Below are 24,619 nucleotides of genomic sequence, written 5' to 3'. Positions count from 1 at the left end.
TCAGTACCCTATTACTTAAGATCCATTTCTCCCACACTAATATTTGACCTATGCTCTTGACTCTATTAAAGACCCCTTTGCCAGATTGTACTTGACTTGGAGAGTAATCCAGATATTATGGTTCTGCTTTTTAATTTGGTATCTGGCTGCTTGTACTCCAGCAGAAACTCCTTACTCTTTACCAGATACACACATCTCATCAATTTCAGTTAACACATTAAGTGAAATCAAAAAAGCGAGACCATATTGAAGTGTACAGTGGATTTATTATGGAGAGCTGACCATGTAATATCATGGAAGTTCTATAAGATCTTTTACAGCTGTGTGGAGCTGGAGGTCTCGCTGCCACAGTGTCCTGTGAAAGGGAGCAGTCTACAAGTAGTGACTGCTTCAGGCAATGGGTCTGAAGTCCAGTCCTAAACTATCCAATTAGCATAAAAGGATAAGATGTTAACTGTATCTGAAAGAGAGTCCAACAGTGAAGCAGGAAGTCAAATGTGCTGACACAGTGTTCCTGATTTCCGTCTTGCAATGTGCACACACTGAAGTTATGAATGCATTGATCTGTGAAAATGATCTTGCTAGAAGTTCCCTTCCCATCTGCCAGCAGAAGTATATTTTAGCACAACACCACAAGTTTTTTGGGTAACTAACCAGAATTATCCTTTTCTCATTTAATGTTCAGGACAGGCAGAGGTCTGAATAATCAAATATGTGGTTGTATTCACTATTCAATACATGAAAATAGACATTAGGTCAAAGTCAAAACAGCATTGAACTACGATGAGGGAAATGCCACACTAAATGAGAATATCTGTAATACAATTAAATACTGGCAAACTGTTCAGTTTGTGGATTTTTTTTAGTCAGGTGCCTGACTACACGTCGTAAAAGACTCGTTAGTTGTTAAGTGAAGTGACAATTTGTTGAAGCATTTTAAGTGAATTTTTTGTGTATTAATTTAAATGGTTTTAAATCGTTGGATAGTCGAACCAGATTGATAATTCAGATCTTTGTCTCTTCTGAACTTTGTATTGGCCAGGATTGTCTCTGGCTAGGTTAGCTCACTCACTGTAATGTTCAGCTGGGATAAAACACCAGAAATAACACATTCTCCTGGGCCTTGGATGTAATCTGAAGGAATGCATAACATAGTAATAAAAAAAATGCAATAACAATAATTTGCTTACTTTTCAAAAATCTTAGTGATCACAGAACACCGATATTCCTAAATAGCAATCTCAATTAGAATGCAGCAATTCTGCACAACCACACATAGCCTTTCAAAAGTTTAAAGAAGTTGTCTGGAAAACACTTTCATGTTCTGGGATTTTATCTGTAAAACTCACTAAAATATCATTGTCAACAAGTCAGATTTCCTCATTCTTTCACAAGAAATAATAGGGCACCAAGATTGTTGATACAAATTGTAAACAAATAAATACTCAACTTATGAAAGTAAAATTTGTCAATAATTGTAGCCTGTTCTTGAGTAATTTTCAACTGACACTGAAATTTGCTGGCTACTTTCTGCTGTGGGTATTTAATGTAATAAACAAAATATGGAGCCACAATGAGCAAGAAACAGTTGCACATTGGAGGTGGCTTTGGGCACCAGATTCAACGTATCACACCTTTGGACGTTTCTGTTGGTTATCCACACTAGAAGCAGCTCGTTTGTTACGATGATGGGGGAACGTAGGCATAAGTTCTGGTTCACATGCTTCAAAGAAACAGAAAAAGCATTAGCTTAGAAATCACATTCAATTTTTAAGTAATTGTTAAAGTTTTAATTCCTTTCTACTATTCAATCAAGTATTTGTAAAAATAACTATTATGAACAAGCAGAGATTATATTGCTTGAGCTGAACACCTTTATCATATTTGGATTTGAGAATGATTTTCAGGAAGTTGTATGAGCAGCCCAAGTTTTGCAGTAAAAATGCCATACTCATTAAATATTCTTAGTTATTTTGAAGCAACAAACAAGATGCTGGTGGAACTCAAAAGGTCAGACAGAATCAGTGGAGGGAAACAGTCAACATTTCAGGCCAAGACCCTTTATCTCTGGAAGAAGAGAGCATCTGCAGTCTCAAGTATTTTAATTATTTGGATGGCTGCCAGGTATTGATGGAAAATAACTCGGCAGTCAATCATGAAACTTGAGTTCATGAGAAGCTGAAATTATTATTCTGGTTGGCTAGAAGTTGAGGAAGACGTAGAGAAAATCCGTCTTTTAAATAATCAAAAGGATTGTTAGAGGAATGGATTTTGGGTTCTTCCCTCCATTTCCAATACAAAGTCAACAAGGGGGAGGGCTTGGTTTTTGAACCTTATCTACCACTGACTATGTGAGGGGATTTGGAAATGAATTAAGATCTTTGGACAGCATTGAGTAAATCAAATTTTATAATGTTAGTCACTTAACTTTCTGCAGCTATGCAAACATTTCTGCATCTGTAAACATTGCTTATATCCAAATTCATAGGTCTAATTGGCATTTTCTACAACTTAGAGAGAGCATAATTATTTCTAGCTTTTGATACAACCTCTGGTGCACGCTAGCATGGTAGAAGAATAATTGTTGGTCTTGTGATAGACTACCACATTCATTTTACTTGGTTACAAGTTTCAGCAAAAATTGCCCTTTTACTGTGGTCTTTAATTTCAAAGATTGGAAAATAGAATTATAATATCAATTCAATCAATTGGTCAATAACATTGTGAAGTTACAACACACAAAAATACCAGTCAGCTCAACCTGTTTGATTTGCAACTAATGCTGATCAAACTTAGAGCTGTACAGCATAGAAAAAGACCCTTTGGCCCACCACATCATTGCTGACCATCATACCTATCTATACTAATCCCATCTGTTTGCATTAATTCCATATTCAAGTATCTGTCCGGATGCCTCTTACATGCTGTTACTGTTCCTGCCTCTACCACCTCCTCTGGCAGTTCATTCCAGATACCAACTACTCTTTGTGTAAAAAAATTTACCCCTCAGATCCCCTTTAAACCTCCTCCCTCTTATCTTAAACTATGCCCTCTAGTTTTAGATACCCATGTCATGGGAAACAGACTCTGGCTCTCTATCATTGCTTCTCATAATTTTATGTACATCTCTCATGTCATCTCTCAGCCTCCCTTGCTCCAGGGAAAACAGACACAGCATAAACAATCTCTCCTTGTAACTCAAGCCCTCCAATCCAGGCAACATCCTTGTGAATCTTTTCTGCACCCACTCCAGCTTAATCACATTGTTCCTTTAGTATGGCAACCAGAACTGCACACAGTATTCCAAGTGTGGCTTCACCAATGTTTTGTACAGCTGTAATGTGACATTCCAACTCTTATACTCAATGCCTCAGCTGATGAAGGCAAGCGCGTCGTACACCTTCTTCTCCACCCTGTCTACCTATGTTGCCACTTTCAGAGAACTATGTACTTGTACCTTCCTCACTATACCTCCAATTTTGGTGTCATCCGCAAACTTGCTGATCATACCACCTATGTTCGCATCCAAATCATTAATGAGTATATTACAAATAAGAGAGGACCCAACACTGATCCCTGCAGCACACCACTGGTCACAGGCCTCCAATCTGAAAAGCAACTTTCAACTACCACCCTTGGTCTCCCACCACCAAGCCAATTTTATATCCAATTGGCTAGCTCGCCCTGGATCACATGTTCCGGACCAGCATACCATGCAGGACATTGTCAAAGACCTTGGTAAAGTCCACGTAGCCAACATCTACAGCTCTGCCCTCATCAATCCTCTTCACCTCTTCAAGAAACTCAGCTGAATTCGTGAGATATAATTTCCCACACACAAAGCCATGTTATCTGTCCCTAATCTGTCAAGTTTATTGTCATATGCACAAGTACATGCATGCACAGGTGCAATGAAAATCTTACTTTCAGCAGCATCACAGGCACATAGCATCATAAAAGCAGCATTCATAAGAAAAACATACACATAAATAAAACACAATTTTTACAAGAAAGAACACAATGATAAGTCCATTTTAGTGCAAAGTGACTAAAGTGATCATAGTGTTGCTAAATTCTAGTGATTAGGGTTGTGTCAGTTGGTTCAAGGATCAAATGGTTGAAGGGAAGTAGCTGTTCTTGAACCAGGAGGTGTGGGACTTCTGGCTTCTGTACCTCCTGCCCAATGGTAGCTGCAAAATGATGGCATAGCCCAGATGGTGGGGATCTTTTGATGATGGATGTTGCCTTCTTGAGGCAGTGCCTCCTGTGGATACTACTGATGGTGGGAGTGATGTGCCCATGATGTATTGGGCCGAGTCTACCACTCTCTGCAGTTTCTTACATTTCTACGCATTTGAATTGCCGTACCAGACCATGATGCAACCAGTGAGGACACTTTCAACAGTACATCTGTAGAAGTTTGTTAGCGTGTTCGGTGGCAAGCCGAACCTCCTTAACCTCCTAAGAAAGTAAAGACGCTGGCGTGCTTTCCTTGTAATTGCATCTATGTGCGGGGTCCTTGCCTTTCCATATGCAAGTAAATCCTGTCTCTCAGAACCCCTTCTGATAACTTTTCCACTCACCACTCTGTAGTTCCTTGGCCACCAAGGAAATGAAAATCATTTCATCTGCCACCCTTCTTAAATAAAGGTACAACATTAGCTAACCTTCAGTATTATGGTACCTCACTTGTGGCTAATGAAATTAGAAAAATCTCTGCCAGGGCCCTAACAATCTCCTCCCTTGCTTCACATAGCATCCTAGGATACACCTGGTCAGGCCCTGGGGACCTACCCACCTTTAAGAGTTTCAGGATCTCCAATACCTCCTCCTTCACAATATTGATGTGTTTTTCCCCATATCCAGCTTTCCAAAATAACCTGGCAAGTTAAGTACCACAACTATTAACTCTGGAAGTTCTCGCCATCTCACAATTCTCCACTTAGGTTTTTTTTTGCTCTCTGTTCTAATTCTTTTCCAGCAAATCTACTCACTCTAGACCACTTCTATTTACCGCAAGCTTCTATCAACCCTGTTCGATACCTTGACATGGAGTTTGTGGTCATAATGATGGCAAAAATGCCAGCCCTCACCATCATTGACAATAATTTCTGGTGTCTGTGCATCCTCAGTTAAAGCCAAAAATTCAGAGGTTGCTATGAATGGTGTTCTGGTCCTATGTCTTTACAGAGGGATTAAATTACATCTGGCAATGAACTTCCACTTCAATTATTCTTGCTGTAGACACCATTAAAACAGTTACCATTTGTTGAATGGAGGTAACTATTCTCAATGAGACTTAGCTGCAATATTGTCAAATACCATCCATGGCCTTGATAAACTATTTGACTTCAGAAAAGTTGATTTTTTAAAAATCATTTCAGCTTCTGCTTTAATACCATCAATTTGTTCAAACTTATTAAGTTCTCCATAAGATACTAGATATTAGAGTTTTCTTAAATGGCGCCCAAGAAAATGCAAGAAATATTCAACTGGTCAAGGCAGCAACTGTGGAAACAGCAACAGAATTAATATTTCAGTTTGATGACCTTTCAACAGGGCAGTATTTTGGTTTTGGGCAACCTTTCTCTTACTAATTTGTGATAAAAATGTTTGAAATTTGATTGACTGCTAAGCCGAGCTGATGACATCCCTGTTGTCAATTACCACAGATTCCCTATGGTAGACACCTAGCAGCCACTCATGATAAGAAAGAAGAAATCCATGTTCAAGCACCTGCTGATTCCTTGCGATAGATTTCTTGGAGGTCAGCCGTGAGCACTGATCCTTCGGAACCATTACTTTAAATATTATTATATCAGATTGTGGGAACGTCACCACGTGCAGGTTTCCCTTCAAACCAGACACAATCCTGATTTGGAAATGTATTGCCAGTTGTTCTGCATCGCTGTGTTTAAATCCTGGAACTCCCTATCCAATAGCACTGTGGATGAAACTGTGCCAGTGTTACGGACTCAGTGAAAGTCCCTTTAAGATAGAGAGTGTGTGTGTATGTGTGTGTGGGGCGTGCTTACGTCAATAGAAGATAAAGGACGTAATGACGTTGTTAAAGAAGTTAGAAGAAGAAGAAGAAGGAGGGAGAGAGAGATAAGGGAGAGAGACACCAGCCTGCTAGTTTTCTCTATCGATGGATGAGAAACTATAACTGTGTCTGCCACTGAAATCCATGTATGGAAGTTGGAAGTAATCCGGTGGAGTTCACTTTGTTGCTGACCTGTAGAGGGAAACAGGTATTTGTGTGGACGACCACGATTCGGATGCTTTTCGGGGTGAGGAAGTCACTACCGAGTAAACACTGAAGTGTCGCTGGGGTTCTATCGTGGAACATTTGGATTTCGTAATTACTCTCCCTATGTTTCTCTACATCTACGTCTTATCTTCTGACAACGGTGGTTGTTGAAGAAGCCCTTGCTCATGTTTCACCTTATGGCTTGCGGAACTGAACTTTAAGAACCATTCCGGAACTTGGAGTTTGGGACTTTGTCACACACACACATGACGAGTTTAGTTTTGGGGTTAACGTTCAAGGTTTAACATTTTTGAAGTCTAACATACTAACATTTTTACTTTTATTTTACGTATTATCATAAGTAGTGATTAATAAAATAGCTTTTAACACTGAATCATGCTCAGTGTGTTTCTTTTGTTGCTGGTTCGTGACACCAGAGAATTGCAGCAGTTCAGGAAGGCCGTTCACCACCACCTTCTCAAGCAATTAGGTACAGGCAGTGAATGTTGGCCCTGCCAGCGTCGCCCAAATCCCAAAAAAGGTATGCAAAAAAATCCATGCAAAATCCTTGCAAAAATGTATGCAAAAAAATGTAATGAATACCACCTCAATTTCCCCCTCCCCCCAAAGTACATTTATATTAGGGTTTCCACTGACTAGACCTAGTGTTTCCATACTTTTTGAAGTAATTTTCTCCTCATTACTTGGATTACCTTTTCTTTGCATCATTACCACTTCAATGATGTTCTCAAAAGCCCCCACCAATCCTGATTTGAAGTTACATGTCCATTTGCTGCCTTCTCTTTCAGATATAGCTATAAGTGGTAACATAGCAGACGGAGAACTGTGCAATCAAATCCACTGTGTACAGTGTCTCAGTGCTGCATTCATTTGGTACGTCACTGAAATATTGTTTACATAATTTAATTCTAACTGCCAATGATGGCCCTGTGATCTTTATGTCAATAAATATTAATGTGCAATGTACAGAGTGAACATGCAGAGTTAGTTTATAAGCACCAGTGGCAACACAGTAATAGCTTCTTGCAAAAGATTAATGTGGAGCAGTTGCACTCCAATTTTTTTCATGACTTTCAATTCCCATAGTACTAAGTCTGACCCTTTAAAGTCAAAGATAGATTTGCTACAAGGAATAAGGTGTATGGCTTTTTCGGAAGCTGGGTTTGTGACTTTTAAACTTAAACAAGAGTTGGGGCAAAATATGTACAAGTCACAAATGTGAGTGAAATTGCTGCTGATGACAAACTATATTATTAGAGCTTGAAGGTAATTTATATTGTCCCTGATGTATCTATTTATAAAATATTTATAAAATACTCGTCTATGTAGACAAGTATTTTCCTATGTAGATGACCTCTTTCCCAGATAGCGAGGGCTGTGACTTAGAGCGAGAAGTGGGACTCTCGGTGCGAGAAGCGGGAACCATATAAAGAGGTGAGTGTCGGGACCCAGTTCTTTCCCAGGTAGCGAGGGCTGTGAGTTGGAGCGAGAAGCGGCTCTCTCAGTCTCTCGTGCCAAGCTAAAGTAGTGACAATGGATCCAGGGTCAGTAGTGTGTTCTTCCTGCCAGATGTGGGAGATCTGGGAGATCTCAAGTCTCCCTGATAACTACATCTGCGGGAGGTGCATTCGGCTGCAGCTCCTTACAGATGGTGTTAGGGAACTGGAGCTGCAGCTGGATGACCTTTGGTTCATACAGGAGAATGAGGAGGTGATAGATAAAAGCTGTAGGGAGGTAGCCACACCTAAGCTGCAGGAGACAGGTAGCTGGGTGACTGTCAGGAGAGGGGGAGGGAATAGGCAGGTAGTACAGAATACCCCTGTGGCCGTTCCCCTCAATAACACGTATACCACTTTGGATACTGTCGGGGGGGGAATGACCTACCTGGGGAAAGCCACAGCGGTCAGGTCACTGGCACAGAGTCTGGCTCTGTGGCTCAGAAGGGAAGGGGGGAGAAGAGGAGAGCAATAGTGATAGGGGACTCTGTAGTAAGGGGAGCAGACAGGAGATTCTGCGGACATGAAAGAGACTCCCAGATGGTACGTTGCCTCCCAGGTGCCAGGGACGTTTCAGATCAGGTCTACAGTATTCTAAAGGAGGAGGGTGAGCAGCCAGAAGTCGTGGTACACACTGGTACCAACAACATGGGTAAGAGAAAGGATGAGGCCCCGAAAAGTGAATATGGGGAACCAGGCAGGAAGCTGAAAAGCAGGACCTCAAGAGTAGTAATCACTGGATTGCTGCCTGTGCCACGCACCAGTGAGGGTAAGAATAGGTTGATTTGGCGGATGAATGTGTGGATGAGAAATTGGTGCAGGGGGCAGTGTTTCAGGTTTGTGGATCATTGGGATCTCTTCTGGGGAAGGTACGACCTGTACAAAAGGGACAGGTTACATCTGAACTGGAGGGGGACCAATATCCTTGTGAGCAGGTTTGCTGGAGCTGTTGCAAAGGGTTTAAATTAGTTTGGTGGGGGGATGGGAACCCAAGTGATAGGTCAGAGTATGGGGCAGTTGGTGTACAGGTTGATGCAGTGTGTAGAGAGACTGTGAGGAAGGATAGGCAGTTGATAGGGCAAAATTGCAGTCAGTTGGTTGGGTTGAAGTGTGTCTACTTTAATGCAAGAAGCATCACTGTGAAAGTTTTTTTTTACACAGAGAGTAGTGGATGTGTGGAACACGCTGCCAGGGGTGCTGGCAGAGGCAGATACATTATGGAATTTAAGAGACTTTTAGATAGGGACATAGATAATAGAAAAAATGGAGGGCTATGTGGGAGGGAATGGTTAGATTGATCTTTAGGAAGTTGTGGGCATGTTATGTTGGCGCCGGAAGCACAGCGACACTTGCAAGGCTGCCCCCAGAACGCTACGCAAAAAGATGTATTTCACTGTGTGTTTCGATGTACACGTGACTAATAAAGATATCTCTTATCTAGAGTAAGCTAAAAGGTCGGCACAACATTGTGGGCCGAAGGGCCTGGACTGTGCTGTAATGTTCTATGTTCTACATTCTATGTAAGATGGAGATAAGGTTCAAAGTATTCCATCATTATTTTAAATAGTGAAGGAATACTTTGATTTATGCAGTTAAATGAGATGCAAGTTTATATTTCATTGAGATCACTTTTTTAGTAGAATCTGCTTTGTAAAATTAAAGATCCACTATGTAATAACAGTGTTATTTTGTTCAAAAACTGACTCATTCAGAAATAGATCAGCACTTCTGTAAGTAAAATAAATTGCTAATTATTACAAAATACTTTTGAACTTACGCAATGGCTTTTCTTTAAAATAGGAACTCTCCAGACTGTCTTCTGCTGTAGCCCTTAAAACATAGAACATCCATTAGTTCCTTATTTTTCTGCATCCTAATAACTGAACCCCAGTGTTGTTAAATTCAGTGCACAATTACATTAGTTGAGATCTATTAGAGAAGTGGAGGTTTTTCATAAAATCATCAGCTTCACAATTACTCATGTTGAGAGTCACAGAATCATGATCCAATTAAATTCTTCAGAAAAAAATAACACAGCAACATAAGAACATAGGAGGGGGAGCAGCAGTAAGCCTGTGCTGCCATTCAATCATCACTAATCAGATGCCACAACTCAACTTTCCTGCCAGAATTTCTTGACACCTCTGCAATCCAAACACATATATTTTATCACAGAGACATACAGCATAGACTTGGACCCATTGATCCACCATCTCCATGCTGACCATCAGGTACCCATCTCTATAATCCCATTTGTCAGCACGTCTTCTTCTAAGCCTTGGCTATTCAAGTGCTTGTCCAGATCTTTATAAATGTCATGAGTGCATCTGCCTCCACCAGTCTCCACCCAGGCTGTGTGTTGCAAATTCCAATCATCCTCAGGATGAAAAAAAGTCTTCCCCAGGTCCCCTCTAACCCCTCACAAACCTACGCCCTCTATAAGTTAATTTTGTCTGCACTTATAATCAAAGTACAGTGTGGTGAACTTTTATGATTAACACTTTCAGAACAGAACATGCTGTTAGAAAAGCACATTTAGGGAATATGGGTATGAAGAACACATGATCTTATGACATACATCAGAATTCATTATGAATATGTTGAATTCTGATTTGTATTCAGAATTCAACACAGACCAAGAAACAAAACTAAAGATTAACATCACTCAGAAACCAGGCGCTGGTAAACTGTCTATGAGTTAACACATAAATGAACTCAAGATAAAGCAACACTGATGGTCCAAGTTATAGTTTCATTCTCTCTGGACATTACATTCCAATTAAGCAACTTCCCCAAATTTTCAAATGTCTGCTCTGATTGGCCTTGGGGGAGAACAAAAAACTGCCTTGAAATGCTGTCCTTTTGGAATTTGCTCTTTTATCACAATTGGCTTTCCAGAAATTAGAAGAGAAATGTAACATTCAACAAAAACTGAAGAATATATTTTCTGATTCTAAGTAGAAAAGGTGAAGTTAAAACAAAAAATAAAGGAGAAAAGGAACAAAATGAAGGAAGCATATTTTTAAAAAAAATTTAACATTTTAAAAATACATTATTTAGCAAAGAGTTAATATTACAATTAGGAAAAAAATGTTAGGAGCAATGTTACTACTCTACTTGTATCACGTTAATTAATACAATCTGAATACTTGTTGAAATTTTAAAAGATCAAAGCAGCAAGTCTGGAATTTTCTTTGTGCATCCTGCAATGTAAGCAGTTAAAATAATTTTAGATTAAAAGACAACATCCATTGAACTATGCTATTAAAGCTCAACCCAATTTTCCTGCAGTCTCTGAGCAAAGTCTCTAGGTGACACATAGAATCACTCACTTAGCCACTAAAAGAAAACCTCTCATTAAATATGAAACATTATGTTACAATACCTTTTTTTTGGGTCATACATGAAGAGGAAGTTGAGGAGTCGGAGACCTGCTTCTGATAGCCACGGAAACTTGTGCTTCAGATTATTGTAAGGCTGTTTTCTCAGAGTGTATTGTCCCACTAATGGTAACTTGGAAAAGCCCTTGATCACAACATAAGTATAGGTAAGAAGTTAAATGGTAGAATCAGATTCAGGGTAATAATAACTGTATCATATCACTTTTTCAAGTCATAAATAATTTCAGTTGTTTGGTGACATTCCTTGTGACCAAATAGATGGCTCTTTTTTTCATTCAAAACTCAATATTAGGCAAAACAATGAACAAAAATAATAAAATCAATGCAAAAGTTGAATGGACTCCAACACATGGTAAATTAATTAGGAAGCTCTTACAAACACCAATCAGCTGAATTCAAGGTTACTTCCAGTTCACTCCTATCAAATTATAGAAACTTAAAATTGTAACTGTCATGTTACTCATTGATGATCAATAAGCAGGACAAAACAGTTCCTGTCCCTTTTTTGTTACAAAAAATGGAATACCACCAAATGTACTGTCAGCTTGTGAACTAGGTAAATCTGCCTAATAACTTGAACGTCAACAAAGCAGTTTTTTACGTCTGTCTATAATAGAATACATGGACGTGCTCTTCAAAATTACAGGCTTCAGTATGTTTCATCATAAATAAGCAGTTAAAAATAATGGTCACTTATCCTGGAGAAGCATTTTGAATTGTATGAACCCAACTGGTCAAGAGAACATTAACTTGAGACTGAGAAGAATGATGAAAAATGAAAGAGAATAAACGTGCACATAGATTTTATCAGAATCATTTTTTTTACATTTAAATAAAATGATATGACTTAAGGTTCAAGGCCTCTGATAAGTTACACCAGGACTTACTGGCCATATATTCTCATTTGGAGTCCCTAGTAACTGAACAATTAGGTCAATCTGATGGATTTCAGAGCTTCCGGGAAGCAAAGGTTTGTGTGCCAGCAGCTCTGCAATGATACAACCTACTGCCCTGTAAACAACCAAAAAAAAAGCAGACTATGAGAAAAGCTAAAACCAGGTTTAGCAACAAAAACAAATTGCTGAGAAAACCATGCATATAAACTACCAACCACATATCAATAGCTGTAGTCTGTGTTTTTGTTCCCAGTAGTAATTCAGGTGCTCTGTACCTAAAAATATAAGAACACAAGATCCAATCAGGAACTCAAAGCCCACAAATACATATAGATCACCTTAATATTTAATTTAAATCAAAATAGCTAATAAATTGTGACTGCACATTCCAAGGATATATTCTGGCCCATAACCAACTGGCAACTAACAACAAAGCTTTAAAAATTACATTGGACCTGTGGTTTTGTGGCTCACTTTATTTAGTTAACATGAATAAAAATACCACGGAGTCACAACAAATCCATCACACAAAAAAAAATGACAAATTGAGATTATTGTAAACTAGGTTAACTGGGGAACAACATTAGCACAAAGTGCTTTTAGAAGTCTATTTTTCATCTGAGAGCCTAGAAGTAATGTGCTTCATGAAGGTTAGATTCTGACATTTAATCAATATTTGCAATGCAACAATGGCATTGGGTTTTGTATTGAGTCTTGGAGTCAATATTCAACATGATCTACAAATTTGTTAGACAACTGATTATGTAGATCAATTTACAGATTAAAGATATTGAGTACAGGAAATCCGTGTGGTGTCTAATCATTTGGAGCTTTGGAGAGAAATTATAAACATGATTGTTTAGTTCTCTTATGCCACAGCAGGTTTTATTTACCAATTTCTTAAAATGGGAGTAATAGTGCTTCGGATAATTGTGGAGCCATTCTTCATGCAACACTCCAATTGTTCTGAGTATATGGAAATGCTTTGGGTAAAAAGAAACCTGCCATCCAAACAGAGATGTTGAAGTAAATTGGAGCAAATTAAAATTGCTTAAATTCTTTGTCTGTTCTTTCTACATGTTCCTATCCACCAAAACAATTTTAGTATTTTAATACATGGCAATTAATAAAATTGAGCCGCACAGGTACCGTTGGATATGACTGCATGAGGGGATGCTAGTGGTAGTGTTGGGGTAAATAACGTAGCAAGAAAAAACAGGCATAGCAACTCCAAAAAAAATACAATCCTAGTTACACTCAGAGCTTAGTATTAAATCATATCATAATTATCAGAAGACTTACACTAATTTCCCTCCGCTAACTTACCATAGCGTTACTACTTTCGGAGTCATGGGTTTCAGAGGCACTCCATATGCACGTGCCAGTCCAAAGTCCGCTACAATGATAAATAATACATTTAAAAGATTTTAAAAAGGAAAGCTACGTAATGTACAACCAACATTTGTTAAGCAAGAAAGAATTAATATTTATTAAACATCTCCCACAACTTCAGGATATCGCAAAGCAATTTGCAGTTAGTCGTAATATCGCAGCCAATATGTGCATAACAAGTGTGATAAGTGTGTACCAGCAGAAAATTAGAGTGGCAAATAAATAGTAAAAAAATTACAAATTAAAAATTACACTAATAGCTACTGCTTTTTTTTTACAGCTTCTTCCAAAACAATCACATGCAATCCAAGCATTTGAAGGCTCACTTTAAACTTTAAAAAATACAGTTGATGCAAAATATAAGTCTGCAATTGTAGCTGATTCAAAACCATTACGAAATCAAAAGCCAAGCCAAGAATAAGATTAACACAAAAGAAGTATGCAAATCTCACCTATCTTCACGCACCCTTTATCAGTCATTAGCAAATTAGATACCTTAAGGTCTCTGAAGGAATGGAAGGTTCTTATTACCAATTCATGTTGTTTCAAAAGCTAAGTACAAAACTTTGCAGTGTTGGCTAGCTAGATCTCTGTTCATGATGTAATAATCTTAAATCATACATCTTGGTTTGATGCACTAATATACAAGGATCGGATATAGCTATTATAGCATGGACATACTTCTTGACAGAACTAGAACAATGGCTTGGAATTTCCTGTGTCAAATTATGTCAAAATTTGCCATCAGAAACATTTAAACTTTCTCCAGAAATACAATTAGGCATAAATTATCAATATGCAATTTGATTTTTACTTTCTAAATGCCTGGACAGAATTTACATAACTTACATTTATGCCTGTTTTAGTCGCTCCCAAATACAGTCGATTAAAACTCTTTATCTTTTGCTGACAGTGTTAATTGATTTTATGTATCTTTAAATAATCAAAATTGATAATAAGTTAAGCTCTGCTCATCACTAATTTAAATACAAATTCTTGATATGTGGCACTAATTCTGAAACAAATGTTAATTTTTGGAAAATCTGATTTAAAGAGCAGCTGCAAATAGATCATTAGATGCCTTTTTTATAATTGCAGGCACAGTAGTGTAGTGGTTAGCATAACGCTATTACAGTGCCAGAGACCCAGGTTCAATTCCAGCTGCTGTCTGTAAGGAGTTTGTACGTGGGTTTCCTCCGGGTGCTCCGGTTGCCTCCCACATTCCAAAGACGTCCAGGTTAGGAAGTTGTGGACATGCTATGGTGGCGCTGGAAGTGTGGCAACACTTGTGGGCTGCCCCCAGAACACTCTACGCAAAAGATGCATTTCACCGTGTGTTTCGATGTACACGTGACTAATAAAGATATCTTATTATAATTGTATTCCTGAAATGGGCTAGTATTTATGTTGATATCTACGTACAAATTCTCTCTTACTCAACACATCATTCTCTTTCAACAAAGCACATATCGACAAGAAAAAGATACTAAAATCTTGTACTTGCACTTTGGTTATTTAAAATATTATTTCTAGTAAGTATAAAATATCCATGCTAAAATATGAAAAATCCAGGATTCTTCTCTCAGTCTTACTCCCCACCTTGCCTCTACACCATAACCAGTCATCAGACTAATTAATCCTGTATCTTTGCTGTGGTGATTATTATCTTGGGCTAATAATGTACTGGTTATGAACTCCCCCGTGGATTAAAGTATAAATGAATTCAGTAAATCTAATAATTTGTGGGGTATAACCTTAAAACTAAACTTGAGAATGGAGGGACTGTTGTAAGGAACTAACTTGCTCAGTTATGTCCCATGGAGCTTAATTGTGTTCTCTTTTGACTGGCCTACACATGACTCTGGTCTTACCATATGGTTGACTCTTTAGCCTTGTGGTCTCATCAGCAAAACAAGCAAAAAACAAGATTCTTTGAAATGGAAGGGTCATTGACCTGAAATGTTGACCATTCCTCTCCCTACAGATGCTGCCAGACCTGTTGAGTGTTTCTGACACTTTCGGTTTTTGTTTCAGATTTCTAGCATCTGCAGGTTCCTTGTATCTGTTCTTTATAAAAGCATTAATTGATATGTTGAATTTAATAGATACTTATAAAGTCTAAGTCAACAGATTAAAATGATTAATCAACATTTAGTTTTGAATCATGTGCAAAGAGGAAGAGCACAAGTCAATATTTCATCATGTTATATTCTAGCTCTGAAAAGTTTGTTTGTTATGAATGGTGTATTTATCTCAGCAGTTTCAATCCAGCAAAATTTATTTATTTTCCTGCTGCACCAGTTTTTTTATGACATATAGCAATATTTGGTTCCTGTACTCAATATTAAAGTCCTTTTCAAGTAACTGTTTAGTTTCCAATTTCCAAACATTTTTGATTTCCAACAACGGCAATGTGTTTGTAAATTTTCATTCACCTTACATCGTGCTAAAAATAACTCAAATACTTTTCAATTCACTCACCTATGAATAATGAAGTTTTCATGTAGATATCGCAACCCTTTTAATAACTGCAAGATTATACATTTCACCTTAAGAGAAACAGAAACAACTGATATAAGAAATTTTTAGAAGCTGTGGGATTCATGATTAAAATATGGAGCATTTTACAATGATAATATAAAAATACTGAAGCATAGATTTACCACTCTTATTTGGTAATAAAGTTTCAAGCTGAAGTTTGAATTTGAAAAGCAACTCCTGTAAAAAAAAATTCCAATATCTTAAGCAGTTCTGTGCTTACCTGAGCCTCTGAGAATGGTGACTGCATATTTTCTAGAAGACTGGCAAGGTCCTGTTCACAGTATCCCATTACTAGGAAAATACTGTGGGAAATAAAATTAAAATTACAGTGATATTTTCTTTATCTCCCATTTAACCTCATGTTCTTCTTTTGTAGTAGCAGCACCAACCAACAGCGTAACAATACTGTGAAGCTAAGGGTGCTAAAAATGTCATTTGGATGCCTTGATATTTAACATTTAAATAAATAAAGATTTTATTTGACACCAACTAGATGGTGTCTTTGATCACCAAGACTCTCACTACTGTGCTGCAATACATCGACACAAATCAGGAATGATATATTTGACAGGGTTAGAAAAAAAGCATTACTAAACAAAACACTTTCTGACAAGAATCTGTCATAATAAAAGATCAGCCTTTTTGAAATTTACCAGTTACTGAAGTTACTACTAATTGATTATCCCTTTCTCTTAGTAGGGAAGCAAAAGTAAATACAGGGAGATTTAAAATTAACACTGAAAGGCAAAATAATAAAACTTCTGTTGCAAAAAAATGAGTGTCCCTGTCCTTCTAAAATAACCTTTGTTGCTTTTTTTAAACAATACTAACTTTGATTATAATAAAGTTCTCAATCTCATAGCCTACTGATAGTTTTGTATCAACCTTCCTCATCAAAAGGTTTGCCTGTTCTCTTTGCCAAGGGATTGTACATCAAGTAGAGAAACCTCAAAAGAGAACATAATTATTTTCCTTCTGTTAAATGGAAATCACAGATTAACATGCTATCGTAACATTTTTTTTAAAGCTAATCTTAAAAGTCTGGCTTGTTCATTGATTTCAAGTGAAAAGATGTTTGTGTAATAAAGTAAATTACTGACCTGTCCAGGTGATTTCCCACCACTACTTCTTTTAGCTCTACAATATTAGGGTGCCTCAGTTTAAGTAGTAGGTTAATCTCTCTCAAACTGCTGATAGGGATTCCTGCAAATGAACAAAAGAAACAAAGAAGCTTGTCTGTGCAGTTTGATTAAATTCAATTTTATTTCTGCTTCCAATGACTATACTTCAAAAGCTGTAAATCACAATGGGATGTCCTAAAGTTGCAAAAGATGCTATATTAATTCATAAATATAAATCTACTGGGCCTGTCATTTTTATATTTTTTTATATTCATTCAAGGGATGTGGGCTCTGCAGGCTGAGCCAGCATTTAAATGCTCATCCCTAGCTGCCCCTGAGAAGGTGGTGGTGAGCTGCCTTCTTGAACCGCTGTAGTTTTGAGGGGTGGGTATACTCACAATGCTGTTAGGGAGAGAGTTCCAGGATCTTGACCCAGTGACGGTGAAGAAATGACAACAGTTCCAAGTCAGGACGATGTGTGGCTTGGGGGGCAACTTCCAGGTGGTGGTGTTCCCATGCTTTTGCTGCCCTTGTCCTTCTAGCTGGTAGAACTAAAGGTTTTAAGGTGCTATCTAAGGAATCTCAGTGAGTTGCTGCAGTACATCCTGTAGATGTTACAAACTGCTGCTACTGCACGTCGGTGGTGGAGTGAGTGAATGAATGGATATGGATGGGGTGCCTGTAAAACAGGCTGTTATGTTCTGTATGCCGTTGAACCTCGAGTGTTTTGAACTGCACTCGCCCAAGCAACTGGAGAGTATTCCATCACGCCCTTGACTTGAGTCTTGCAGATTTTTTTTATATTCCGAAATAAACTTAATTCATCATAAAAAAACTATATACAACAATCAAAAAACAGTGCAAACCTTTACATTCATGTATGGATCAATCATTAGTGTTACCTTTTTATATAAAAAAACAGCACCGATGCCACACCGTGTGGCTCCCTGGGGGCTACCCCAATCCCTTGTAGATGGTTGACAGGCTTGGGGGAGTTAGGTGGTGAATTACTCGCCACAGAATTCCTAGCCTCTGACCTACTGCTGTAATTACAATTGTATATATGGGGACTTCAGTTAGTTTCTGGTCATTGGTAACCCCCAGGATATTGATAGTGGGGGATTCAGTGATGGTAATGCCACTGAATGTCAAGGGTGATAGCTGGATTTTCTCTTGTTGGATATCATCATTGCCTGGCACGTGTGTGGCACAGCCCTCCCCACCATCAAGGACATCTTCAAGAGACAGTGCCTCAAGAAGACGGCATCTATCACTAAGAACCCTCACCATCCAGGACATGCCCTCATCTCGTTACTACCATCGGGGAGGAGGTACAGGTGCCTGAAGACCCACACCCAATGATTCAGAAACAATTTTACTTCCCCCCGCCATCAGATATCTGAACGGTCCATGAACCCATGAACACTACCTCGTTGGTCTTTTTTAGCACTATTTATTTATTTTTGTAATATATAGTAATTTTATGTCTTTGCACTGTACTGCTGCCGCAAAACAGCAAATTTCACATCAGATAAGTCAGTGATAATAAATCTGATTCTGATTCTGCCACCTATCAGCCCAGGCCTTTATATTGTCCAGGTCTTGTTGCATTTGATTGTGGACTGCTTCACTGCATAAAAGATTGAAATCCCAACTGCACCTCAGTACACAATGAGGTGTAATCAGAAGTTATTAAAATCTAGCAGCAGTTTATTTTCATAGATTTCACAACATAAAAAATAAAAACCACTAAAATAATTTTAGTTTTTCATAAAGCGTTCAAAACATCTCCAAAATGTTCTCATTGAAAAGAACCAGCTGTCTAACGTCACCACCAGGAGCACTTGGGTATTGCATATTTTTATATATTGTTGTGGCTCATACCTTGCTCCACAGATTTAAACACAAGAATCTAAGCCTCCAATCCAGTAGTCTTATATTTGTGATTAATTAGCTCCACCTGCTGGGCATTCTCATCAAACCGGTACTGGTTCTCCTTGTGCTATAAATTCTGGTCTCACTAGTGACACCAGGATTCCAGAAATTAATATATATAAAAAATATGTTCACAGGTGTCAATTATGGTGAATGAAGGCAGCCCATAGATGCAGACACTGCTAAGTTAATGACTACACAACCAGTAAGCATTAAGAATTTTGAAGCATGGATTTTAAATGGAGAAAGTTGCCACGTGAATGCAATTCTTTCTTTTTTTAGTAGTTAGCTGGAGTAAAAGTTGCTCATCAAATGTCCAAAGTAATAATAGTTCACAATATCTACTGAGAGCACAATTGATTTCAAACATCAAACTTTTAAAATAGATGAATTAAGCTAACTGCAAGGCACTTAGCAATCAATTGGTGTCAACTTCAGTATCTCTAACTTACCATCCCTTTCTTTATCCATTCGAACCTTCTTAAGAGCAACAATTTCATCAGTTTTTGTATCATGGGCTCGGTCTAAAGCAAGAAAAAACATTAATGTAGGAACTATTACCTCACAGGTGTAAGTTTTGTACTTCAACACACACATTTCTACTATATCCATCGCATATCAAGTGACAACTCAAAATGCTTTATATGTCAGCGGCACCCCTTCTGAGGTGGAGTGAGAGTAGAGGATTGAGCTGGAGCATACGCATAGTGAAACTAATGTTAAAAAAAATCCTCAAAGCAAATTAGTAGCTGATGAAGTGCTAATGCTAAGGGTGCAGGGCTGTAGATGGGAATATGTTCCAGAAGGTAGAGGAAAATAGCATGAGAAGTCATCATCAATAGTCAAGTGGAGGAGTGAAGAAAGAGAAGTTGGGTTTTGCAGAGGACAAAAGGTGCATAGGGAATTATTGGGTCAAAGAGATTTTGAAAATTGTGAAGTAAGGTCCTGAAGGCTTTTGAAATTGAAGACAAGAAGTTTGAGATTGATTCTCCAAGATACAAGGGAGGAGTGGAATTGATTTAAAAAAAATTCATGAGGATACAAGTTTTTGTGCAGGCAAGTATAGGGCTGTAACTTTCTGGATTACTTATTAGTTATGAATGGCAGAAGTATCAAGTACATTGGACCAGGCCAATTGCAAGCCGTTAATGATGTGAATTAAGGTTTCAGTAATGAAGAGATGGGCAAGATTTTGATGGTGAATGATAGCAAACAAGGTGGGAGCTGACTGTAGGCTTAACATTATGCACCTCAAGGTTCAGTTTGGTCAAAGAGAGAAATGATGCTAAAACCAAAGGTGTATGATTACTTATAGAAACCAAGGAAGATAGTTCTGCTTTTGCTAATTGTGAGTTTTGCTGCATCCATCTCAAATGCTGGAAATGGTGGCAAGAGACATGGGATTAATAGAAAAAGTGGCATGATAGAAAAGGGTGACAGTAGGTATGTGTAATCATATGCTAGTTAAGAAGCGAGGGTAATGTTTCCTTTAGCATAAAATGATGGTGGCCAAGAATGGAACATATAGTGATGATAAAGGAGAAACCATTTGAGAATGATATAATGTTCACAGTGAAACCCAGTGCTATGGAAGTGGACAGTGGAGAAGGGAAAACAGAAGAGAGAAGAGTGGTTAACAATGGGTCAAGGACAGTTACCAAAAGTGCTCTCTTTTGACTGAATGTTTAAATACTATTATGTGTATTGCCCACTTAAAATTGGTAAATTGGTTTATTATTGTCACATGTACTGAAGTACAGTGAAAAATTTGTCTTGCATACCGTCCATACAGATCAATTCATTACAACAGTGCATTGAGGGAGTACAAGGTAAAAGCAATAACAGAGAGCAGAATAAAGTGTTACAGTTACAGAGAAAGTGCAGTGCAGGCAGACAGTAAAATGCAAGGTCACAATGAGGTAGATTATGAGGTCAAGAGTCCATCTAATCGTACTAGGAAACCATTCAATAGTCTCATAACAGCGGGACAGAAGCTGTCCTTGAGCCTGGTGGTACGTGCTTTCAGGTGTTTGTATCTTCTGGCAGATGGGAGGAGGGAGGAGAGAATGTCTGGGGTGGGTGGGGTCTTTGATTATGCTGGCTGCTTTACCAAGGCAGTGAGAAGTGTATTTAGAGTCCATGGAGGGGAGGTTGGTTTCCGTGATGTGCTGAGCTGTGTCCACAACTCTCTGCAGTTTCTTGCTACCCCGTGCAGAGCAGTTGCCATACCAAGCCGTGATGCATCCAGATAGGATGCTTTCTGTGGTGCATCGTGAAAACTTGGTGAGGGTTTACAGGGACATGCCAAATTTCTTTAGCCTCCTGAAGAAGTAGAGGCACTGGTGAGCTTTCTTGGCCGTGGTGTCGATGTGGTTGGACCAGGACAGGCTATTGGTGATGTTCACTCCAAGGAACTTGAAACACTTAAAACATCTAAGAATGGTTAAAACAATATTTCAAGAACTTCATTGATTTTGAAGTATAGACAGCATATCTAAATCATCTCGTTATGAATAAAATGAAATTTATAAAGCTGGACTTACATACAATCCCATAGGTTCCTTCACCAATACGATTCAACTTCACAAATTCCTTCACACTTCTGCCTCTTCCCAGCTGCAAAGTTAAAACACAAACATACTATTTCGTTTCAGGGAACAATTAAAAACCTTGCAGGAACCAGCAGATAAGTTTAATTGCATGAAGCAGGATCTATTCAGATATCTCAAACACCCAGATCCTTTAGGAGCTAATGGTACTCCACAACCCCCAAAAGAGCTTGCCTCCTTCAACACTTTCAACTCATTTCCACACTGAAACACTCTGTAAAGCATCTAAGGGTGAAATCCTAAACACTAAACACAAAAAAAACAGAAGAAAATTTGTAAACAAACTCCTATTTTCAAAAGATAATTGCTTGAGTACTAACTTAGATATCAAATGCAATGGTATTGATTCACGATAGGAAATTTTTCTTGACAGGTGAATGTTAGAAGGGTTACAGCCAGATTAGCATGTGACTGCATGTTTTGCTGCAACCATTCTGAACATACCAGAATGAAGATACCTCAGAGACTGTGACCATGAGAATTGACAATGAGGCAAATTTCATGATCCACTAACTAGAAAAGCTGCTGGACACAAGAAAAAGCTTACTCGATAAATTATTTATTTCCCTTAATTAATTCACAAAGCAAGTTACCTGCAGATTAATTTTCAATGCATTAATTTTTTATTCATTGAAAATTCTTTTTTTTCTGTCAGCTATCTGATTAACTCTATAAAAATGATCTCTGATAATTATGTATTAATTATTCCAATGAATGTACACATGGACATTCTCATTGTTCGCAAGGGACAGGGGCACAGACTTCCTGCAGATGAAACGTGATACCACTAGGACTACTGGCCATGACAATAAGGCTGGAATCAAGCAGTCTACCTCTCCATAGATGTAATAACTTCTATGCAAGCTTCAACTTGTATGCTGCTGACCTCAGTGTTCTCAGTTCCTAGTCCCAATCCTAGTCCTGGCTAAACATCAACTATTTGTATTTCACCATGTGCCAGCTCAAGAAATCAAATGCAATCCATCTGATGGACAACAGGATTCACCAGATATAACAAGAAAGGGCTCTGGAGAAATACATATATCTAACAACACTCCGCGTAATACAGTCAATCTTGTATGTGGATACTCACATACTAACTTAGTGGACAATTGTAACAGTGTATTCATTCACAGAATGTGTGTAGACACAAGAGACTGCTGTAATCCAGAGTGAAAAACAAACTGCTTCGGTAACTCACAGAGGGTTGAGCAGGATCTGTGGGGAGAAAGGAATTGTCGACATTTCAGGTTGAAGCCCTGCATCAGGATCTCAACCTGAAACATTGACAATTCCTTTTAGACACCAACACAAAATGTGTGTCACCGATAAGGCACATTCGATAACCAATATAAATAAAGAACACATTTGCTGGAAATCTAAAATAAAATAAAAAAATGCTGGAAACAATTGGCAGATCAGGCAGCACCTGCGTTTAGTATCCATCCCTATTAGTCTTTGAATTGCCTGGATTGCTGAAGGAATTCAAAGAGCAGTAAAAAGTATCTGGAACAAAAACTAAGAATACTGGAAATACTCTGCAGGTCAGGCAGCATCCATAAAGTGACAAACAGATAACATTTCGGGCAAATAACCTATAATTAGATTTGTTTTCGCTTTTGGATCACTGAATTTGCATTTTGGCCAGATCAAATCAGGGCAAATAAAAAATGCTGTAACAGTATTTTCTGTAAAGAGCAGTTTTGATGGTCTTTGACCTGAAAGTTTACCCAGACAGATCTTTATGGTAATCCAGTGGTTTCATGATCACCATTACTGATGCTGGCTTTTTAATTGCAGCATGCATGCATTTAAAACCCCCCAGTTAATAAGTGAGACATGAACCCTGCAGCCTGGGTTGCAGACTTCAGTCATGTGACCGCCTGTGTCCACGTGACTTGCGTGGGCCAATCGCCGGCCCGGTCCCCTCTCCCTCGCCCGTGCCCTGGGGAGGTGAGCGGCGTCGGGTTCCGCGCTGTTTGGGTTCAAACCGGCGCTCGATCCCCGACCTTGTCCTCGGGCGGGACGGTGAAGCTGCCCTCGTACTTCAGGGACTTCAGTCTGATCGGATCCGGCTCGTCGTTGGCGTCGCCCATGGTCTGGGAGCGGCTCCGGAACCAGCCGCGGCGGGCCAAGCGGCGGCTGCACTGGGGTTTGCGCTGTGATGGCCAACCATAGCCCAGTGCGCTTTGGGGTTGCTGCTCCGGGTTGTTGTATTTATTTCAAAAATAAACTTTATACACAATAAAAAAAACAAGAAAAACATGGTGCAAAGCTCTTTACAATCTTAGTGCGATCAATCTATACATTGAGTATACAGATATACAGATCTATACAACCTATACTTTACAACCTGTACTATACAGATCTATACTACCTGCCTGTCATCTTACACCCCTCCCTAGTCTACCAATCACCTCGGACTCCTGTCCTGAAGAAGGATCCTGACCCAAAACGTTGACCGCCTGCTCTTCTCCACAGATGCTGCCTGGCCTGCTGAGTTCCTCCAGCATTTTGTTTTTTTTTCATCTCGATTCCAGAATCTGCAGTCTTTTGTTTCTCCAGTATCACGGCTTCTCTTCTACACTGACCATCTCCCCAGTCCACTCTCAGTCCTGATACAAGGTTTCGACCCGAAACATCAATGACGGTATCTTTTCTCCCACAGCTGCTGCTTGACCCGCTGAGTTCTTCCAGCAGATTGTTGCTCCAGATTCCAGCATAAACAGTCTCTCATGTCTCCATTATACATCCAGTGTTGTTGGTTCTACACATAATACATAAAGTCCAGATGAAGGGTCTGCAACTGAAACATTGACTGCCCATTTCCCTCCATCAATGCTCCCTGACCCACTGAGTTCCTCCAGCATCTTGTGTGCTGCTATACATAGTAGCACATTTATTTTGTACATAGTACCATTGCCATTCAGGTAGCCCCCTGTGGTTATAAAACCTTG

General features: G+C 38.8%; 1 protein-coding gene across 3 annotated transcripts; it reads right to left on the bottom strand.

Annotated features, from left to right (window-relative positions):
* Nucleotides 1-246: 246 nt before the first annotated feature.
* Nucleotides 247-23,846, bottom strand: cdk10 (cyclin-dependent kinase 10). 3 transcript variants are annotated; one of them, XM_052028219.1, is made up of 13 exons: nt 23,672-23,846; nt 21,597-21,669; nt 19,506-19,577; nt 17,098-17,200; nt 16,218-16,299; nt 15,938-16,005; nt 13,909-13,961; nt 13,391-13,460; nt 12,280-12,339; nt 12,056-12,179; nt 11,153-11,292; nt 9,545-9,597; nt 247-1,723 (listed from the first exon to the last, which is right to left on the bottom strand). In XM_052028219.1, exons 1-13 carry the CDS (start codon nt 23,756-23,758, stop codon nt 1,629-1,631), a joined length of 1,080 nt encoding a protein of 359 aa, XP_051884179.1. In that variant the 5' UTR covers nt 23,759-23,846; the 3' UTR covers nt 247-1,628. The 3 variants fall into 3 exon arrangements, with proteins under 3 accessions (XP_051884179.1, XP_051884180.1, XP_051884181.1); XM_052028220.1 differs by having other exon boundaries at nt 9,545-9,600; nt 11,155-11,292; nt 23,672-23,791; XM_052028221.1 differs by lacking the exon at nt 23,672-23,846 and adding an exon at nt 23,393-23,519.
* Between the last annotated feature and the right edge of the window lie 773 nt (nt 23,847-24,619).

The sequence above is a fragment of the Pristis pectinata genome, chromosome 13 (genome assembly GCF_009764475.1).
Source record: "Pristis pectinata isolate sPriPec2 chromosome 13, sPriPec2.1.pri, whole genome shotgun sequence".
Lineage (NCBI taxonomy): Eukaryota > Metazoa > Chordata > Chondrichthyes > Rhinopristiformes > Pristidae > Pristis > Pristis pectinata.
This window is presented reverse-complemented; position numbering and strand designations above follow the sequence as displayed.

Bases quoted from the DNA above. Each gene is read 5' to 3' on its own strand.
- cdk10 (XM_052028219.1), bottom strand. From the start codon at position 23,758: ATGGGCGACGCCAACGACGAGCCGGATCCGATCAGACTGAAGTCCCTG. The intron at 16,006-16,217 runs GTAAGCACAGAA...GTTTCTCTTAAG, and splicing joins CACCATTCTCAGAGGCTCAG to GTGAAATGTATAATCTTGCA. The intron at 1,724-9,544 runs GTAAGTTCAAAA...GTTTCTTTGAAG, and splicing joins TTTTAAAGAAAAGCCATTGC to CATGTGAACCAGAACTTATG.